At 46.8% G+C, this 17,873-nt stretch overlaps 1 protein-coding gene across 10 annotated transcripts in view; it reads left to right on the forward strand.

Moving 5' to 3' along the window:
- RALY (RALY heterogeneous nuclear ribonucleoprotein) overlaps positions 1-17,873 on the forward strand; it is a 437,215-nt gene that overhangs the window by 245,662 nt on the left and 173,680 nt on the right. For 5 of the 10 annotated variants that reach the window (XM_090064602.1, XM_090064601.1, XM_090064599.1 and 2 more), the window contains one exon: positions 16,121-16,378. The exons of the other annotated variants lie outside the window; for them this stretch is intronic. In XM_090064602.1, coding sequence (XP_089920728.1) covers positions 16,340-16,378 — 39 coding nt within the window. In that variant the 5' untranslated portion in view covers positions 16,121-16,339. The remainder of the gene's footprint in view (positions 1-16,120; positions 16,379-17,873) is intronic. 10 annotated transcript variants of the gene reach the window in all.

Below are 17,873 nucleotides of genomic sequence, written 5' to 3' on the forward strand. Positions count from 1 at the left end.
AATGGGGTCTCTTCTGCTGGAGCACCTGTCCAGGCCTCTCCCATGCTGCTGGGGTCCTTCCCACCTTGTGCCCCGCTCTGGGCACTGAGGGCTCAGCTTCTCTCAGCTGCTGGCTCCTGGGCCTCACACCACAGCAGTATCATTTTCCCATGCCCTGGCTCGGCAATGAGGGCTCTCTTAGCACATGCCAGGCTCTTCAGGCTCCGGCCAGCCATCCTCACACCAGGTGGTTAACCCAAGCAGCCTCCGCTGCTCCCTGGCTCCCAAGTCTTGGGTCTGTGCTCTGCTCATGCACCGTGGGACCTGGCCACTCGCCAGGAGTCACCTCACTGCAGCCCCCAATGCCCGGCCAGGGTTGCAGGCTCAAGCCACCACTTGAAGCTCTCAAAGCCTGGGCTCTGTGCACCGAACCGCGCACTGTGATGGGCCCGAGAAGTTTCACACTGCTCCCAGGGCCAGGTCTCTACACACAGTCAACAGCCCGAGTGGTCTCACACCACTCCCAAGGCTGCTCCTCCAGTGGCAGCTTCAGGAGCCTTGGACCTATTGCCTGCTGGGGAGAGCTCCCCAGCTTTTCTTGGCTCCACTCTTCTTGAGTCCCTCACTGCACCTGCCCCTTGTGCTGGACATGCAGCTCCTTTTATACGCTCCAGGCTCCGCCGCAAAGCCTTCTGGACCTGGCATTTTACAGTCGTCAATCAGGTCTGGGGGAGCTCAGAGCCTCAGGAAAGAGGCATGACTTTATTTCTCCTGCTGCCTCCTGATTGATGGATGGGCTCCACCAATCAAAACAGCAGGATCTCAAGCCTGGAACTCCATCCAAGCTCTGAAAGATGAACCTGCTAGGCTCACCCTTGTGGAGTCGCAGGGGTAGAATTCAAGTTGGGCTACAAATAGTATATGGCATTGCATAAGGAATCCATGGAAATGCAGCTCATTACTGTCATACCTCTTAGATAAAGGGGTGAGTAAGTGGGGCTTCAGGCAGGGAGGCTCACATATGCAAACCTCCCTGTAGAGCTGTTAGACCTGGGAGTGGAGGGACTGAGTCTCTGTCAACAACTGCAGACCTGCTCTTCTAGCACTTGCTGAGTGAAGGCATGTTTCTTGGGAGTCAACTCTGAGGCTCAGAGGCAACACCAGGGGCTGAATGATAGGGCTCCAAGGGCTGGATCCAGCTCCCAGTCTGTATCTTTAACACCCCTGTATTATTCAATTATGTGGCCTCATCAGGAATAGGGTATGTGGTATTTGTCATCCCTCCTCAAAAAGGGTATTGCACAATTAGCCAAAGTTGAGAGAAAGGAAATCAGAATGATTAAGAGCCTGGAAAAAAATTATATGAAAAAAGATTTAAAAGACTGGCCTGTTTACCTTAGAAAGAAGATGGATAAGTGAGGATATGACAAAAGTATGTAAGATAATGGAATGAATAAAATAGACTGAAAAAAGACTGGACATTTTTACAGATAAGAATATCCAATTGTACTAGTTATTATAATCAAAGATTTTGGAAGAGATATTAAACTTCATTGTTGAAGCCATATGGCAGTTTTTAACTACTAAGAATCTGCAGGAGACTTAATGAGGAAAAAGGGCAGATTACCGTGTATCTGCTCACTGAAGCATCTGGTGTTGGCCATTGTTAGAAAGAGGATATTGGACTGGTTTAAGCCAACAGTTTCTTTGTTCCGTATGTTTTTTTGAGCAAATCCACAGAGAACATATTTTGCATTGCTCACCTGCTCTTCAGACTATTCAATACATCACTTGTTTCTGTTTCTCATGACAATTTCATTGGACATTAGGATACAGGTGGATTAGAGAGAAACACTGGAAATTGTACTCCCACCTAGCTAAAGGAAAACTGAATCTAGTGGGTCAAATTCAGTACTGGTTTAAGGTAAAACTCAGTTGACTACAGTTAACCTGAGAAGATACTTAGTTACAGATATTTTCGAGGACAGAATTAAAATACAGCATTTTCTGTTCTAATTGGAAAAACGTTGTGGCTGAAAACATTGTATTGAAGACAGGCATAAAATAGTTTACATAGGAGGAAGAATAAGAGTAAGAACAGACTTGCATGGATAGGGAGCGCTAGATACAATTTCATCTCAATGGTGTTGAGATTAACTGTTAAAGGTTCTATTTAGGGTTTCTCATTCACACTCTCATTTCTTCATGGCAATTTATTTCCACTTCACAGCTTCATATGGGAGTCTGTATGTTAACATCTCTGGAGCAGAGGTTTTCTATCTTTTTTAACAAGTGTAGCCCTTTGGTCTCAAAGTTTTAGCTCATATAGTACCCCTTTATATTTTTGTCTTGCTTTTTAAGTGGGGGGGTGTAGAGATTGAGGCCCTGTGGTAAGGGAGGGAGTGGGGCTGGGGATGGGGCTTGGGCAGGGGCAGGGGCATAGGTGGAGGGACTGAGCACATGAATGCATACACACACCCTCCCCAGCAGGTATGTCTGTGGGGGAAGGGGGAGGGGAAAGGGCTGTGCGGGATGGGGTGCAGATCGAGGCTTTCACAGTGAGAGAGGGAGCAGGGGCCAGGGTAAGTGGGGCCCCAGCCAGGCCGGGTGGTGGGACAAGTGGAGGCCCAGGGGTGCCACTCACCCCGGCCCCTGCTGCTGCCTGTGCCCCGCTCCCTCCCTCACTGCGGGGGCCTCGATCTGCTCCCCCCGCCCAGCCAAACGGCAGTGAGGGAAGGAGTGAGGCTGGGGCTGGGGATCAAGACCCCCACAACAGCACAGGATGGAGTGGAGCAGAGGTGAATCATTCACCCCTGCCCCACTCCCTCCTGCACTGTAGGGATTGTCCCATGACCTAGCCAGGCCAGGTTGTGGGACAGTTGGAGCTTGGCGGCTCATCCAGGGGCGTGGCACAGGGGAGCACCCCCTGATCCCCTGGACAAGCCACCAGGCTCTGATTGTTTCACCACCCGACTGGCCAGGTCCCCATTCATGGTGAATGGGGACCCAGCTGAGCCGGGTCATGGGAAAGTCCCCACAGTGCAGGAGGGAGTGGGCCAGGGGTGAATGATTTGCCCCTGCCCCATTCCCTCCTGCACTGTGGGGGTCTCGATGTGCCCCCCACCTCCAAGCCCAGTCACAAAGAAAGTGAGGGAGGGAGTGATGAGGTGTGGGAGGGAGTGGGACTGGGAAAGGTGCTGCGCAACCAGAGTGGGGTGCAGGACTGAGCTGTGCAGGGGGGTGGCAACTCCTGCCGTGATGCACACCCCCTGGAGGGCATGGGGGCATGTATCCTTAGATCTGCATGGGGGGCGGGGCAGTCTGCGGCTGTGGGCTGGGGCCAGGGCTGTGCTGGGCTCTTCCCAGCAAGAGCTGGGCTGGGCTGCACTTGGGGCAGGCGACAGTGGCACTGGGAGTGGGGTATGGGAGGAGCTGCATCCACCCCAAATTTCACCACAGCTCCCAAGCCCCCTTCCAGCACAGCCTGGTCCAACACCCACACCAGGAACAGCCGAGCACTGTCCCGAGCTGCAGTGGCCCACAGCTCACCCTGCCCCACGTGCTGATCCAAGGGTACACTCCCCCCATGCCCTCCCAGGGGTTCGTGTAGCAGTGGTGATGGGGGGGTGCAACCCGCTTAGCTGCATGCCGTATCACTTTCCCATAGCTGGTCTCAGCTCCACAGGCTGCTGACAGGCCTCGCGCCCAGCCAATCGCACATCACCAGGTACAAAACACACTCACCCCGTCTCCCCAATGCCATTAAGACCTTCACAGCTCTGCTGTAAGGGGGTAGCGGTCAATCAGGAGAGTGAGCTGGGGCGGGGATGTGCTGTGTTGTGTGGGGCCGGTGGTGCTCGGCGCATCCCTCCCCCTCCCCCTCTCCCAGGTAAGAGACAAATGCACTGAGGGAGACGCTGCTGCTGCGCTCCATCCCTGCCCACCTGCCCTCACATACTCCCTACAACCTTTCAAAGTACCCCTGGGGGTACGTATACCCCCATTTGACAGCCCCTGCTCTAGAATATATACCTCAAGTATGTCCAGTACTTCCACCTGATTCTGGTGGAAATTAACTTCTGGTTGGTGATTTCTCAGGTCTTGTAAGATAGATGCCTTTGAAAACTAGTATCTAGGAACATTTCATGTCATTGGTTGGAATGATTCTAATACCTTTCTGATAATTTTGCTAGATCACTAGCTCTTGCATCTGATTGTTAACACTGGGATTACATTTTACACTGAAAATATTCAGTTTAATTGTGGTCATATATCTTGTATTTGTTGCATTTAGTGTATGCTTTGAGTGGCTTCCCCCTCTTTCCCTCTAGAGGTCTCTGTTTGTTATGATGGAGCTGGTAAGTGAATGGTTCTTTCCTGATGTTTTTCCCTTCTAGTGAGATACAGCTGTTTCTTGTTTTGTTTTCAAGGATGCTTGTTTCATCATAACTTATTTGGAGCCAAGTTTGGCTTGGCCTTTTTGATAGGTTATCTATCTTTGTAGCTTTTTGGATATATCTCTCAGTAATGCAATGTTGGCAGCAAAATCTCAGTCTTGTGGGCATTCGCCATCTACCCATGCTATGCCAGTCCTTGTGTTCTTTGTATGTGTCACGGGGCACTCCCGCGCCCCACTCCTAAGGAGGCTCAACCCCAGCAGGAAGAGATGTGTAGCAGGGCACTAGGGTGCCTGCTACTGGCACTGGTAATAGGGCTTGGCTGCCAATCAGCTTAGGCAACTGAGTGGGTCAGCTGACCGAAAGGAGGGGGGGCCTGGCCTTTATAAACAGCCAGGCCAAGGCTGGAGTCAGTTCCCCTCTGACAGGCAGGAGCTCTGCTGTGGAGCAGAGCAAGGCAGAGCTGCCTGAGCACCCGTGTGCTGATGAGATGGAGAGGCCTCTGACAGGGAGGCTTGACGGAGAGCCAGGGTGGTACAGGATGTTATAGCTGATAGGCTGACTTTTGGGTTACCACCAGTTGGCATGGCTTTGAGTTTGGTTTTGATGGTGATTGTGTTACCGGAGGACTAGGTGAGGCTGTAGGTGAAGGAGGAGGCCTCAGGGGAGCACCCCAGCAGAATGAGGGGGGTTCCTGGCAGTGCAGAGGGTGCGAGGAGTGTGGATATAGGCCCCAGAGGGGGTGAGAGTGCGAAAGGGCGAGGGAAGTGTGAGGCATAGGTCCCAGTGAGAGCGTGAGCACAAGAAGCATGAGGCATAGGCCCCAGTGAGGGCGAGTATATTGGGCAAACTCCAGAAGGAAGGGCTGGGCCTATCAAGAAGCCTCAGAAGAGGGCGGGTGCACAATTAGAAGCCCAGAGGGGGCACATACATTGGAGAGGGTGTGTATACCGGAGAGGGCGCGTAAATAGACACGAGAACGTCCAGAACACCAGCGAGGCTTGGGCGTGGTATTGGGGGCAGAAGGAGCCATGCAACGCCCTAGGGGGGTGCACCAAGAGATATCCGTAGAGGGCAAGAGCACCGGGTCCGAGAAGCCCAGGAAAGGCAGCCTCCCATTAATATTATATAAACAGCAAAGACGTGGCAGGTGAGACAAGGATGCTAGAAGGGCAACTTGGCATGGTAGGGGCACAAGAGAGATCACGGCCACTCCTGGGCCCCGCCCTGTGACAGTATGTTCCTTTGTTTTCCAGCCTATGGCAATGCCAAGTAGCAACAAAGAGTGAATGTAGCCCTTTTTCATTCCAGTCTCCACACTAAACCACTCTGTTGTCTGTTTGGTTCACCCTGGCACAGCACTTCACCTTCCTGTATATGACCTTGATGATGATGATGATGATGATGACATCTGTTTATAGATATTCTGTAGGACTGAAGGATTTCATAGACATCAGGGCTGGAAGGGACCTCGAGGGATCATCGAGTCCAGCCCCCACATAGGTTTGTTCAGGCAGTTCAGAGCCTGCTGAAGTCACCGAAATTGTAGATGAGGGACTTGCCATTCTGTTAATTCTTCTGTGATAGTTGCTGGTGTGAATATTTGTCCTACCTGAATTTTCTGCGTTTGTATCCATTTTTTTCCCTTCTAAGCTCTGCATTCCCTGCCCCTCTCGCGCTCTGTAGTGTCACCCTGCAGAAGACTTGACATATAGCAGAGTAGTATGATTTCGCTCTAGTTGTAGTCAGTCAAGTTTCCCTGTTTAGATAATCTGTCAACGATTCGGTGTTTCCATTGTTCAGGAGAGAGGGGTTTTTTTGTGTGTGTTTTGTTTTGTTTTTTTCCAGGCTTCATTGGACAGGGCTGTCTATGTTATATTATTATAAAACTCCCTAGATAGTTTCACAAATGGGTGAAAACTGTTCATTGTGCAGGATATTTATCTTTTTTGTAAGTAATCACATCAAAATATGTATTATGAACAAGAGAGAGAGAGCTGCTCCCCCGAGCTTTTTGCTGTGGAATCCAGTATCTTATCTAAGTAAGCAGAATAGCTACTAAGCAAACAGATGCAGGGTCAGTTAGTGCACACAGCAGTCTAGGAGCCTTAGAACAAAAGACTCCATGCGCTTCCAGTAAATTGGTCTCATAGGAATTCTGCTTTGAAATTATAACTGACACAAGACACAAAATGATTCTGTAGACCTTGAACTCATTAAAACACTCTGTCATTCACCTACAGTTTAGTCCTGGCACTTAATCAAAAGAAATTAAATTATCTATCTAGCTAACTTAATTTAATATTTCCTGGAATGTATATACTAGAAGTACAAAGTGCTGAATAGAAAAGTGGAAGGTGTTTGTTACCTAATGTCTTTGCCTGTCCGTCTTACTTACTAAACACCTCTCATGAATTTAAAATGACTCTCTCCTCAGGAGCAATTATGTTGATTTTTGTTTTTTGTTGTTGTTGTGTTGTTTGTTTGTTTTTGTTTTTTTGGGGGGGGTTAATAATAAAAGCTTATTGTGGTTTTTATATTAAAGAAAATCCCAGAGGAAAAAACTGCATATGAAGAGCAAATTTTAAATATAAGATTTTTTCATGCTTTGGTAGGAAAAAGACATTCTACTGGAAAACAGCTCAAATTCCAGAGCTCTGAGTGCAAATTGCATATTTGTTTGCTTGGACAGATACCAAACTTGGTTTAACAAAGCCCTTAAGTACAGCCTTGATCTGGGAAAGCAATCCCTATCCAAGAAAGCATTTAAACTATGTGCTTAATTTTAGGGATGTGAATAATTCCTGTTGAAGTTAACGGGACTTTGTATTTGCCTTTAGAGTTACATACAGCTGCTGATTTGCTGCCGCCCACTACCGCTTCCCCCCCTGCCCACTCCTGCTGCTTCCCCCTCCCTGCTGCTGCTTCCCCCACCCACTGCAGCCAGCACTCCCCCCCCCAACTGCGATCACTGCTACCCTTCCCCTGCATGCCACTGCTGCTTCACTACTTGTGGGACCACGGTCAGGCCCGTCCCATGGGCAAGGGTGGAACACAGTGCATGCTGCCCCCACAGGACTGAGCGGGGCTCAGCCCCATGCAGGCACAGCAGGGGCAACCTGGGGCTGGGCTGGATAAAGTGAATTGGTAGGCACTCACCCATGAGCTGGATGAAATCGCCTGGCAGGCCAGATCTAGCCCACCAGCTGTATCTTGCCAGCCCTGATCTAGGATATGGGCACGTGCCCTCACCACTAACGTAATGAGCTAACGGGTATAAAGTTCCAGCATCCAACCCTTGCTAGACTTAGTCTCCCTGCGAGTAAACATTTGCAATTTACCAGCCATTACATGTGTGCTACTCTGCCTCAGAGCCTGTGCAGACTTCTGTGTAGCTACAGAAGTATAGCAAATATAGCTACAGAATTGCAAATAGAATCCAAACTGTACATAAGCACCAGAAATTGCACTTATGCAGCTATATAAATATATTTTAAGCATGTCAAGATAAAATAAAGTTGGACTTGTGAGTCACACTCTCAATTAACAATATAACACTTAGCATGGAAAAGAAGAAAAACCCTTGTTCTTATACCAAAGAATTCTGATTCACCACTTGGGCACAACCACAACTATTGATGCACTTTCTCATTGACATGAACAGGAGACATGAGCATATGTATTATAAGGGGGAAAAGCACCTTAGAAAGGATAGAGTCAGATGGACAGTAGCTACCAGCCATATGTTGGATTCCTATGCACGACTTCACTGGGTCTCTTGCTGTTATTTGCTAGATCTGCTACATCAGGAAAGACCATTTCTATGTTGTGTGTGTGCACTCATTAACAGCCAAGCACAAAGCTACCATTCCTCAGTGCCCATGCAAGTAAGTCATAAGGATCCATCTAGCTTGAGAATACCAAGGGACTCTGACAGTTGTGCTCTATTGGAGTATACAGAAGAAAGATCTATTGTGTGTGTTTAACACAGAAAAAATATATCATCTGCCTAATATTGAACCACAAGACTGTGTGTGTACAACTGGAACCCAAGTCTATAAATAGAAAATGGGTGATTTTAAATAAAAATATATCAATGTCTTAAGGGTTTTTTTTCCTTTCCTTCCAAATCCCAGCTGTGCTGGAAACCAGCAGGGCTCCGCTCGGCTTCATAAGCTTCTCTCTAAACAGGATAAAGTCCCTCAGCAGCAAATCCTAACATTGCAGCGGAAGGAGAGTAAACTGCTAATCAAATGGGCATTGTTATATTTGAACACACCTGTTTATCCCAGAAAACTGGGGGAAATTAGGTAGATGGACTTAATTGCTGTTGTTTCCAAAGAACAGAAAAGCAAGAGGGCAAGTAATTAGCCAGGTTCTGAAAGCTGAGTAGACAAATTGTCCGAATTCTAATATGTGCGCAGTTTCAGTTGCTGTTAAGTGGCTGAAATGAAAACAGTGAAATCCTACCCCCTCTTCCCAGGGGAACACATGCAGCTGATTTAAATAACATAATATTTCAGAAGCAGGTGCCAATGATCTCTTGCTGTCATAATTACCAGCTGGGATTCAAGCAATGGATTTGGAATGAGGGGGTTGAGGGAAGCACTGCAAGGCTTCCTTGGGGTTTGTTTGCCCTTTGACATATTATTTGATCGGAGCTGAAGATGGGTAGAAAAACACTTGTCTACACCTGTGGGATCTTTGCCACTTTCAAGCACCTGTGTGAAGATCTTGTCTCCTCTCATTTTCCCAGCTAGGGTAATTGAACATGAAATTATCCCAGCCTTTGAGAGGGTTCTTGAATTTACTGCATTTTATCCCAATCTATTACCTGTGCTCAGAGAAGTGTTTGCCTTGGCAGAGGAAGCTCCTCATCTTCCTTGATCTCTGGGAGAGCTGCCTCTCTCCACCCCAAGTGCTCTATGAATCCCCGTGGAGCACATAAAGCTCTCCTGAAAAGTGAATCACGTAATGGGAGGCAGTGGCATTTAGCTCCCTATATAGCTGCATCCTGAAGGACCTGGACAGAAATTAGGGTGGGCGGAGGCATGCTGAGGGAAAAGATTGACATCACTGAATGCAGCAGATAACTTCTCTGGTTACTGATTAATAGAGTGATATTCTGCATGTATACCATTTCTGTCATCATCCCTAAACTGTGTGCACACTGAGTGGGAATACTGTCACTACTGCCTTGCACTCAAAAATTTGTCTAAATTTATCTCAAATATGCAGTTGGTCCAATAAAAAAATATAATTAACAAAATTCCTTACCTCTCACTACTGAAATGCAGACACCTCTGGGATGGAGACTGACAGCTAGGTACACACAATTTGTTGCACAAGCATGGGGCAAAAGGGGAAAAGTTGGCTATGACATACACTTATTACAACAAAATCTCAGGGGGGCCACACAGAGCAGACAGAATACAACAAAAAGCTAACCGTGGGAAAAAATACATTTTAATTTAGGAAATGAAGACAGAATTGTTACATATGTGTAAAACATAATGGAGTCTTTTATGTAGTTTGTGTGTGTAAGTGCCTAAGTTTTAAAAAACAGACTAACAAGCCTCAGCATATGGCATCATATGGACACCTCTGTGGTTCGCAAGCAGGGCTGGAACCTCTTGCTTCTCTACACAGACCTTTGCCACTGGACCTAATGAAAGAAATGATAGTGTCTGTCAGGTACAAAAGAGAGATGAGACATGCATCTCCCAGTGGTTTTCACAGATATTTACTGAGAGCAGAGGAGTGGTAAGACTGGAGGATTTTGAGTTTCACTCCAGGCTTAAGAAGAGAGTGTACCCTCTAGTGGGAATAGCCTCTTCCATCCATTATCCCCAACCATGACCCCTTCCACTAGTATCCTCTCTGATCTGCTCCTTTTCCAGTCTGGTCATGAACTGTGAAACAACACTGGTCCCCAGCAATGCCTGTGATTCATTAGAATGGAACCCAGTTTTCCTTGAAAGGATAATGTGATGAGTTGACCCTGGAGTCCAAGATAGTTTATGGGCCAGATTCTCTGTTGATCCCAAAACCCACTAGGTAGTTCATAAATCTGTGCTTTCCATTATGAGTGTGATAACTGATGATAGGAAGAGTGGCTGTCTCAATATTGCAATGACAGGATGATATTTTTTCTGGGATATAGATATTAAGATAGAGTTTGCCTGAGGAATATCCTGTGGGGAGCCATTTATTTTCGGCCAGTCTTCCTTTCCATTGGAAATGTAACATATTGTTTTGTTCTGATTTCTTTCACAGATGTCTTTACCAAATCACATTTATGGAAGCTTTTTAAAGATATTGCTTTGCAGTAGTGAGACTGATTCAGTCTATGAGCAGTAGAAAGATAGCACAGCATAGATAAACATCTGATCATATGTAGGTCAGAGTAAGCTATCTTTAGCTGGTTATTCCAATCTGTTCTGTCAGCCTACTTTCTCTCTGAAGCAGATTGCCCCAAAATAAATAAATTGGTGCACATTTGTTTCCAGAGATCCCTTTTTCTGATCTTATCTTGCAGAATGTAGTGCCTCCTGCATTGACCCATCTGATTTGCATCTGAATGGGTAGGTTGATCATATACATTCATCAAGCAGTTACATGAAAATTTAGTTTTTCAAATATTGGGTTGTTCACAAAGCTGATAGGAACTCTTCAAATTTTGAAATATTAATGACATTTAGAATTAAAAACCAGCAATTTTTTAAATGTAAACAAACATTTCCCCCTTTTCAAACTACTAGAGAGAACATTGACATGTTGTAAGTTTTGAAATGTTATTGACATTCCAGAATTGGTAAGAAATTAAGGAAAAATCCAAACAAATGTTGCAATCTTCCCCTGTAATGAGGTGCATGGTTTAGGAGCTGGAGCACAGCTGCAGGGGAGTAAGGGATAATAGCTTACCTACAGAGATAATAGGCTGGGCTCAGAAGAAGCTAAAAGCTTCCAGGAAAGGAAGCTGGGGTGGGGGCAGAGGGAAAGCAGGTGCTTAGGGAGAAGTATAGGGTCTGTGTTGTTTCTCCTGGTCTGAGGAAAAGGCCTCAGGTTTTCTTTTTGTGTTTGTTCTTTGCATTTATACTGGTTTTGTTTGTGTGGTGAGATGCTATCCCCACGTAGAATAAATGGACTGATTTCTATGAAGAAACTGGCTCCTGAGTCTGCTTAAGGGAGTGTTAACCTGCTAGACCCCCATTCTGTCTTGACTATTCTAGATGCTCATGAAATTTCTATTCTGACTCTGTTTTTTTGTAATTAGTGACTTCTATCATGTGGCATGATTTCTGTGCTTTGATTTGATGATTGCAGTAGTTTAAACAGAAGGGCAACCAATGGTATATATTATACTTTCCAGAATAAGTAATCTTTTAAACTTTATTATGCATTCATGAATGCTCAGCTGTCCTCTATTTTGGGGTCTAATTGGTCAAATGACCCTATGAATCATTACAATTTTAAATTTATAAGCTCTTTAGGACAAAAATGACCTTCTTTTCTGTGTTTGTACTGCACCTAGCTCACTGCAGTCCTGGCCCATGACTGACTCTGAGGCTGTACCAATATACAAATAATATGCCAGTATACAAATAATAATCCAGTGGCATATGTTAGTATTTTATCTTTCTTTAAAAAATACATAGAGAGGGAGATGAAAGTTGCTTGTGCACCTGCACCCACACCATAACAGAAAGAGTTCTATTACCCTTTGGGCACCTAAATAGCAATTTCCCAACAATGTGAGTAGGCTTTTGGCACTTAAACCTCGGTTGTGATTCTACTACACTTGCAGTCAATATGTAAGCATGTACCAGTAGACTGAATATATGCAGTTGGCTTTGTACTGGCCATGTACATACCCAGCCATATACATACACCTGCTATGGACATGTAAGTGCATTCGTGTCATGAAAATGTAGCTAGACAAAACCATTAGGTAATGGGTGTGAGGAGATAGCAGCAGTGGCCTCTGTGTTTTAGCACCCATAGCTGAGTAGTTAGGGCAGTGAATCACAACTTTTTAGACTCAAGGCACCCCTTGGAAAATGTCAGCTCTTATTTTTTATACAGAGAAAAGTAATAGAGCAATTCTGTGGCACCCTGGTTGAGAATCACTGGACTAGAACATTTCCCTAGCAAACAGGAGGTCTGCAGTTTTGCCTAAAGCATGGCTGAAAAATTTGGGCCAGTACCAATTTTATAATACATTCAACATCTGAACTGTCCTCAGCATGTCCCAGCAGGGATATTCTTGAGCAGGTCCCAGGCACCTATTCTTATTCATACACTCCAAACCCAGAAATGCACCAGGAAAGCTAATCCAGGGATATTCACAGCACTCACTCTCCTACATGCTAGAGATTGAGGTTTTGAGAATGACCAGCTGTGAGGTATGCAATATGATATTAGGGGAGGTTCAGAGCTGTGTATTCACCTTTGGCATCAGGGCAATTAAAAGGGCAGCCTCCTGCCTGGGAATACCTGAAGTCATATCAAAGGTGAGGCAGGTGGGCAGACTTCCCTAGACAGTGGGCAGGCCAACCTTCATGCTGGCCCTGAGATGGCCCCCTTGTTACAGGGGAGCAAGCAGGCAGGGTGTATTTGGCAGGATTCCTGTCTGCCAGGAGACTGGAGGTAGTAGAGACATGCTGTAAGCCTCTTGTCCAGATTTGCAAAGGCTGAGTGTACCTTTGCTTCCAATTTAGTGCTCAATAGAGGTGCACCAATACATAAGGCCGATATTGGATCAGCACCAATATAAGGAAAATTAGCTATATTGGAAATCATCCTCATGCGTCCAAAAATTTGGCCAATAAATGCCTGTGCATACGTGCAGCCACAGCACAACATGCAGGCAGCAAAGAGTACAGTCTGGCAGCTTGGAGAACTGTTTGCAGCTGGTAAGTCTGTTGTGGAGGAAGGGGAGGCGGAAGGGAAGAGGTGTGGGGGAGCAAATCAGTGCCCCCCACAATGAGGGAGAGAGTGGGACAGGGGCTGGGGCTGGGACAGGCACTGCCCACCAGTCAGGGCAGGGTGTGAGACAGCCACGGCACACCCAGGGAATACCAGGGGGAGGCGTGTGCCCCCCAGATCTTCATAGGGCAGGGCAGGAGGGCTGCAGCTGTGGGCTGGAGCTGGGACTGTGCTGGGCTCTTCTTGATCAGGGCTGGGCTCAGGGCAGGTGGTGGCAGTGCTGGGGGTGGGCAGGGTGCTGCAGCCACTTCAAATTTCCAATAAGCCCCCACAGCACCCTCTCCCAGTGTCGCTGCTGCCTGCCCGGCACAGCCCCAGCTCAACCCCCGCCTCCACCCACATCCCCCAGAAGAGCCAAGAATGCACCAGGTGGATGACAGCGGCGCTGCGAGGGTGGGTTGGGGGGCTACAGCAAAATTTGGGGTGGCTACAGCCCCCTCCCAGTGCTGCCACCACTTGCCCTGAGCCCAGCCCCCACCAAGAAAAGCCCAGTGCAGCCCCAGCTCCAGCTCGCCCCCCCACTCCACGCATATCTGGGGGGCACATACTCCCCCATGCCCTCCCGGGTGTGCACAGCAGCAGGAGCTGCTCCCCCCAGACAAGTTGTGGCTCCATCCCATGCCCCACTCCACCCTGGCTTGGCAGCGTCTGCCCCACTCCCTCCCTCACCTCAGCAGGCATTGATCTGCCTCACCTACACCACCTCCTTTTCCAGCACAGCAGACTTACCAGCTGGACGCAGCTGTATCAGAAATTGGATCAGTATCGGGTAATATGCCTCGCTAACAATCAGCTATCAGTATCGGCCCCCAAAATCTCTATCGGTGCACCCCTAGTGTTCAGTCCACTAGACTTCTCCATTCCCCTCTCTCTCTCAAGCACACATACTTGTCAAACCTGAGCATTGTTTTACAAGAACTGAGACAAGTCAATTTACAGGTGTATGCACATATTATGGTTGTTGCTTAACCTTATTTTTAATGGTACAATCTACTCTGTTGCTATAGTTTCAGCACTAACTGATCATGGTGTGGGAAGCAAAGTGACTCCTTGGAGGAAAAAAAGCATAATTATGTTTGGAAGGGATTAATAATAATAACAATAATGATGATAATAATAGCCCAGGCCCTAGAGTTCAGCGCTGCTGTTTTGTGCCACTCTGCCAGCTGATTCTGTCCATAAAGACAAAGCAATGAGCACAAGAAGGGCTCCCCTGCTTCTCTGCAATTTCTCATCTCTGTTGTGCCATAATAGCAATACCTTACTCTTTTACACACTTTTTTTTCTGCAGTAGTTCTCAAGGTACTTTGCAAAGAAAGTTAATTCATTATCCCCCTTTTACAGATGGGGAAACTGAGGCCCATAAAGACCTCTGAGATGTGAGCACTCATCTAAGCTTACACAGCAAGGCAGTAGCAAAACCTAAAGTGAATCCAGGTCTTCTGAGTCCCAAACCTGTGGGGTTTTTTGTTTGTTTTTCAGTCTGTTGCACACAGGACTTCTGTAGTCTCCTGTGAAGCACAGCTTCCATATCATCCTCTAGAAACCATTGCTCACTGATGTAACCCAAAGCATCCCTCAGGCTCATGTAGGTAACACCTGAAAGCAGCCTGGCACACAGCAGGACCAGCTGTAGAAGGAATGTACTGGCCACTTTTGCACCCTACCTCCTGAGCAGCAGTGGGCTTTCCTTGCCTAGGATCCTGCTGAGAATCTAGGGCATTATTTCTGATGGAGATTATTCACTCTTATCATAAACAGGCTAGTGCATCCCTACTGCAGCCCATTAGTAGCCCATTAGCAGAGAACCCTTTCACAATTCATTTACTTGTGTAAGTGCTAAAAAAATAAAAATAAATGCTGAGGGGATTCTTCCTCCTAATGAATAGTCCTGTGAACGTGTGTGTATAGTGCAGCATCTTACAAGTCCATCTTGGTGTTTTTTAGGTGGGAGAATGAAAGTTGTAATGAGTAAAATATTGATTTTCCATAAAAGGGCTTTAATCAAATGCTCTGACACCCCAAGGGGGACAGCGCTCTGCTACAACACCAAATTGCACTTCATATACCATCTATTTTTCAAACACTGTATAAATGAGCCTGCCCACCGGATATATGAGCATGCCTAAATGTCATACATCACTGGAAATAAGAAAGCCACTGGTATCTTGGTAGGGACTGGAACAGCCAATACTACTATGAGCCTGTGGAAAAGCAAGCCTTGTTTTTCCTTGTGACAGGTGCTGCAGTCCAAGTAAGGCTCTGTCAGGAAGGAACATGCTCTGTGATTTTTCTTCCTTGTGATTTTTCCAGTTTTTCCTCAAGCATTATAAGATTGTTTCCTTTCCTTGCCGTGTATCAGCTGGCTTAACTTGGGTAGGCAGGGTCTCCCATTATGAAGAGAATATGATATAAACAGAGAAGCTTGGAACTATGTGTGCCCCGCTTTGCTCTTAATTTTCCCTGCACAGTAGAAGCTGTATGTCTGTGGTCCCATGATTCATGAACTCTTGAGTACCGCGCTGTAAAGGCCTTAGAGCTTTTTGCCTCTTCATGCAACTACCTCAACCCTATCATCCAGATGAAAGAAAGGATTATTACCTTTAATTTGCCTCATGAATTGTTTATATCACAATATAAACCAGCAAGTCTTTGATGACTCAAGGAGGGTCAGCGATGGGGTTCCTGGATCTATTTCACTCTCTTTTTGTCAGTTGTGTGCATGAAGTTGGCCTTCTCTGTTCCCCCTTCTCCAGATTCATTTGGAACCTTTCCTAGATTGCTAAACAGGAAGCTTGCGCTTCACCACGATGTTACCTGTCTTCAGAAAGAAGAAGCCAACTTGTCCTTTGTGCTTCAGGCAGAAGATGAATCTTGAATGGGGGTTAGAAAACAAGAAACAAAATACCCAATTTAAAAAATAGAGAGGAAGAAAGAGAAGATTCAGACAAATAGTCCACTTCGTAAGGTATACCATGGAAAAAACTCTTCTGCGTTTCCAGAGACTAATCACAGTAGGTAACCATGATCCAAAGAAATCTTCACTGACCTTGAGAAATGGCAATATATCTCTCGTATGATTTCTATGCTTGTTGCTCCATTCACCAGGAGACCATTAGGCATTCTGTCACTGTTGTGGTTACATTAGTTGTGGATTTTCCTGTTTTGCATTTCCACATAGCAGGGTGGGCCATGAGTGGGCTGTCATCTTCCACCCCAGGTGGCTGAACATAGTGTGAAAACTCAGCAGAACAAGCTGGGGTGCCACCGCTGGAGTACTCCACACCTCTACTATGGCACTGGTCTTCTTAGTGGCTGAGTACTGTGCGCCTATCTGGGTTGCTAGCACTCATACCTAATGCATGGATGTCCAATTAAATTCTGCAGCATGTACTATCTCCAGAACCCTGAAATCTACACCAATTCAATAGTTACTGGTGCTGGCCAGTATTGCTTCTCCAGACATCCGCCATGATGAAGCTACATAGAGAGGGTGTCCGCATGCATGACAACCCAGACCTCCCCATCTAAAGAGATTTAAAGGACTTCCCAGCTCACCGCTTGGCCTTCAAGAAACCTTTGTGGACACATGTACAAGCCCTTGTAGCACACAGCAGTGTAGCAGATTGGAGGAAAGTGTGGAATGAAACCACCATTTGGAATAAACATCTAATTTCTGACCCAACAATAAAGCCTCCTGGTTTTGACCTTCCACAAAAAACATGGAAGGTTCTAAATCAGATCCCAGTCAGGCATGGCTGCTGCAGTCACTTTATGCACAAATGGTGTATTAGGAGTTCTGTAAAATGCGACTGTGGCAATCCTGATCAAACCATGGCCCACATAAGAGCAGTCTGTCTTCTATGCAAATTTAACAGTGATATTGTAGAGAGAAATTTCCTTTCCTAATGCTTCCTAAAGCATTAGACGGGTTAACTAACCTTAAACTGGACTTAAGTTGTTCCAAGTTAACCACATGAAAGAACAAGAAGCATTAGTATGCTCCCTTTCCTATGGCCGACTGGTGCTGCCTTAGTCAGGGGGGCAGGTGTCCTCTCCTGTGACCAGTACTGCTGACTGGTTTGGGGGGGTCCCGCCATGGCCAGTTGTGCTGCCTGGGGGGATCCCCGTGACAGTCGATCACTGTGACCAGTCGTTACAGCTGTTTCTGGGAGTAGCTGCAGCCACTTCAGGAAGCAGCTGCAGCAATTGGCCAGTGCCTGCAGGGCGGGCACCGGCGCACCCACCTGCCCTCCCCGCTCATCGCCTAAGCAGCAAGCACGGCTGGTTAGGGGGTGCACCTACACTCTCAGGGGGTGCATGTGCACCCCTGTACACTCCCTACACATCGCCACTGCCCTTCCCCACTAGTAACTTCCTGTGCTTCTACAGCACAGTGCTGTGGTAGCCAATTGGATTTGGAGGAGATTAGGCCTGATTCGGTGGCTAAATCTCTGCATCCAAATTGAATAGGGAGACCCATTAAAAGGTCTGAATCGATTCCAAAGC

The sequence above is a fragment of the Crocodylus siamensis genome, chromosome 10 (assembly GCF_052110815.1).
Source record: "Crocodylus siamensis isolate JL-2025a chromosome 10, ASM5211081v1, whole genome shotgun sequence".
Classification (NCBI taxonomy): Eukaryota; Metazoa; Chordata; order Crocodylia; family Crocodylidae; genus Crocodylus; species Crocodylus siamensis.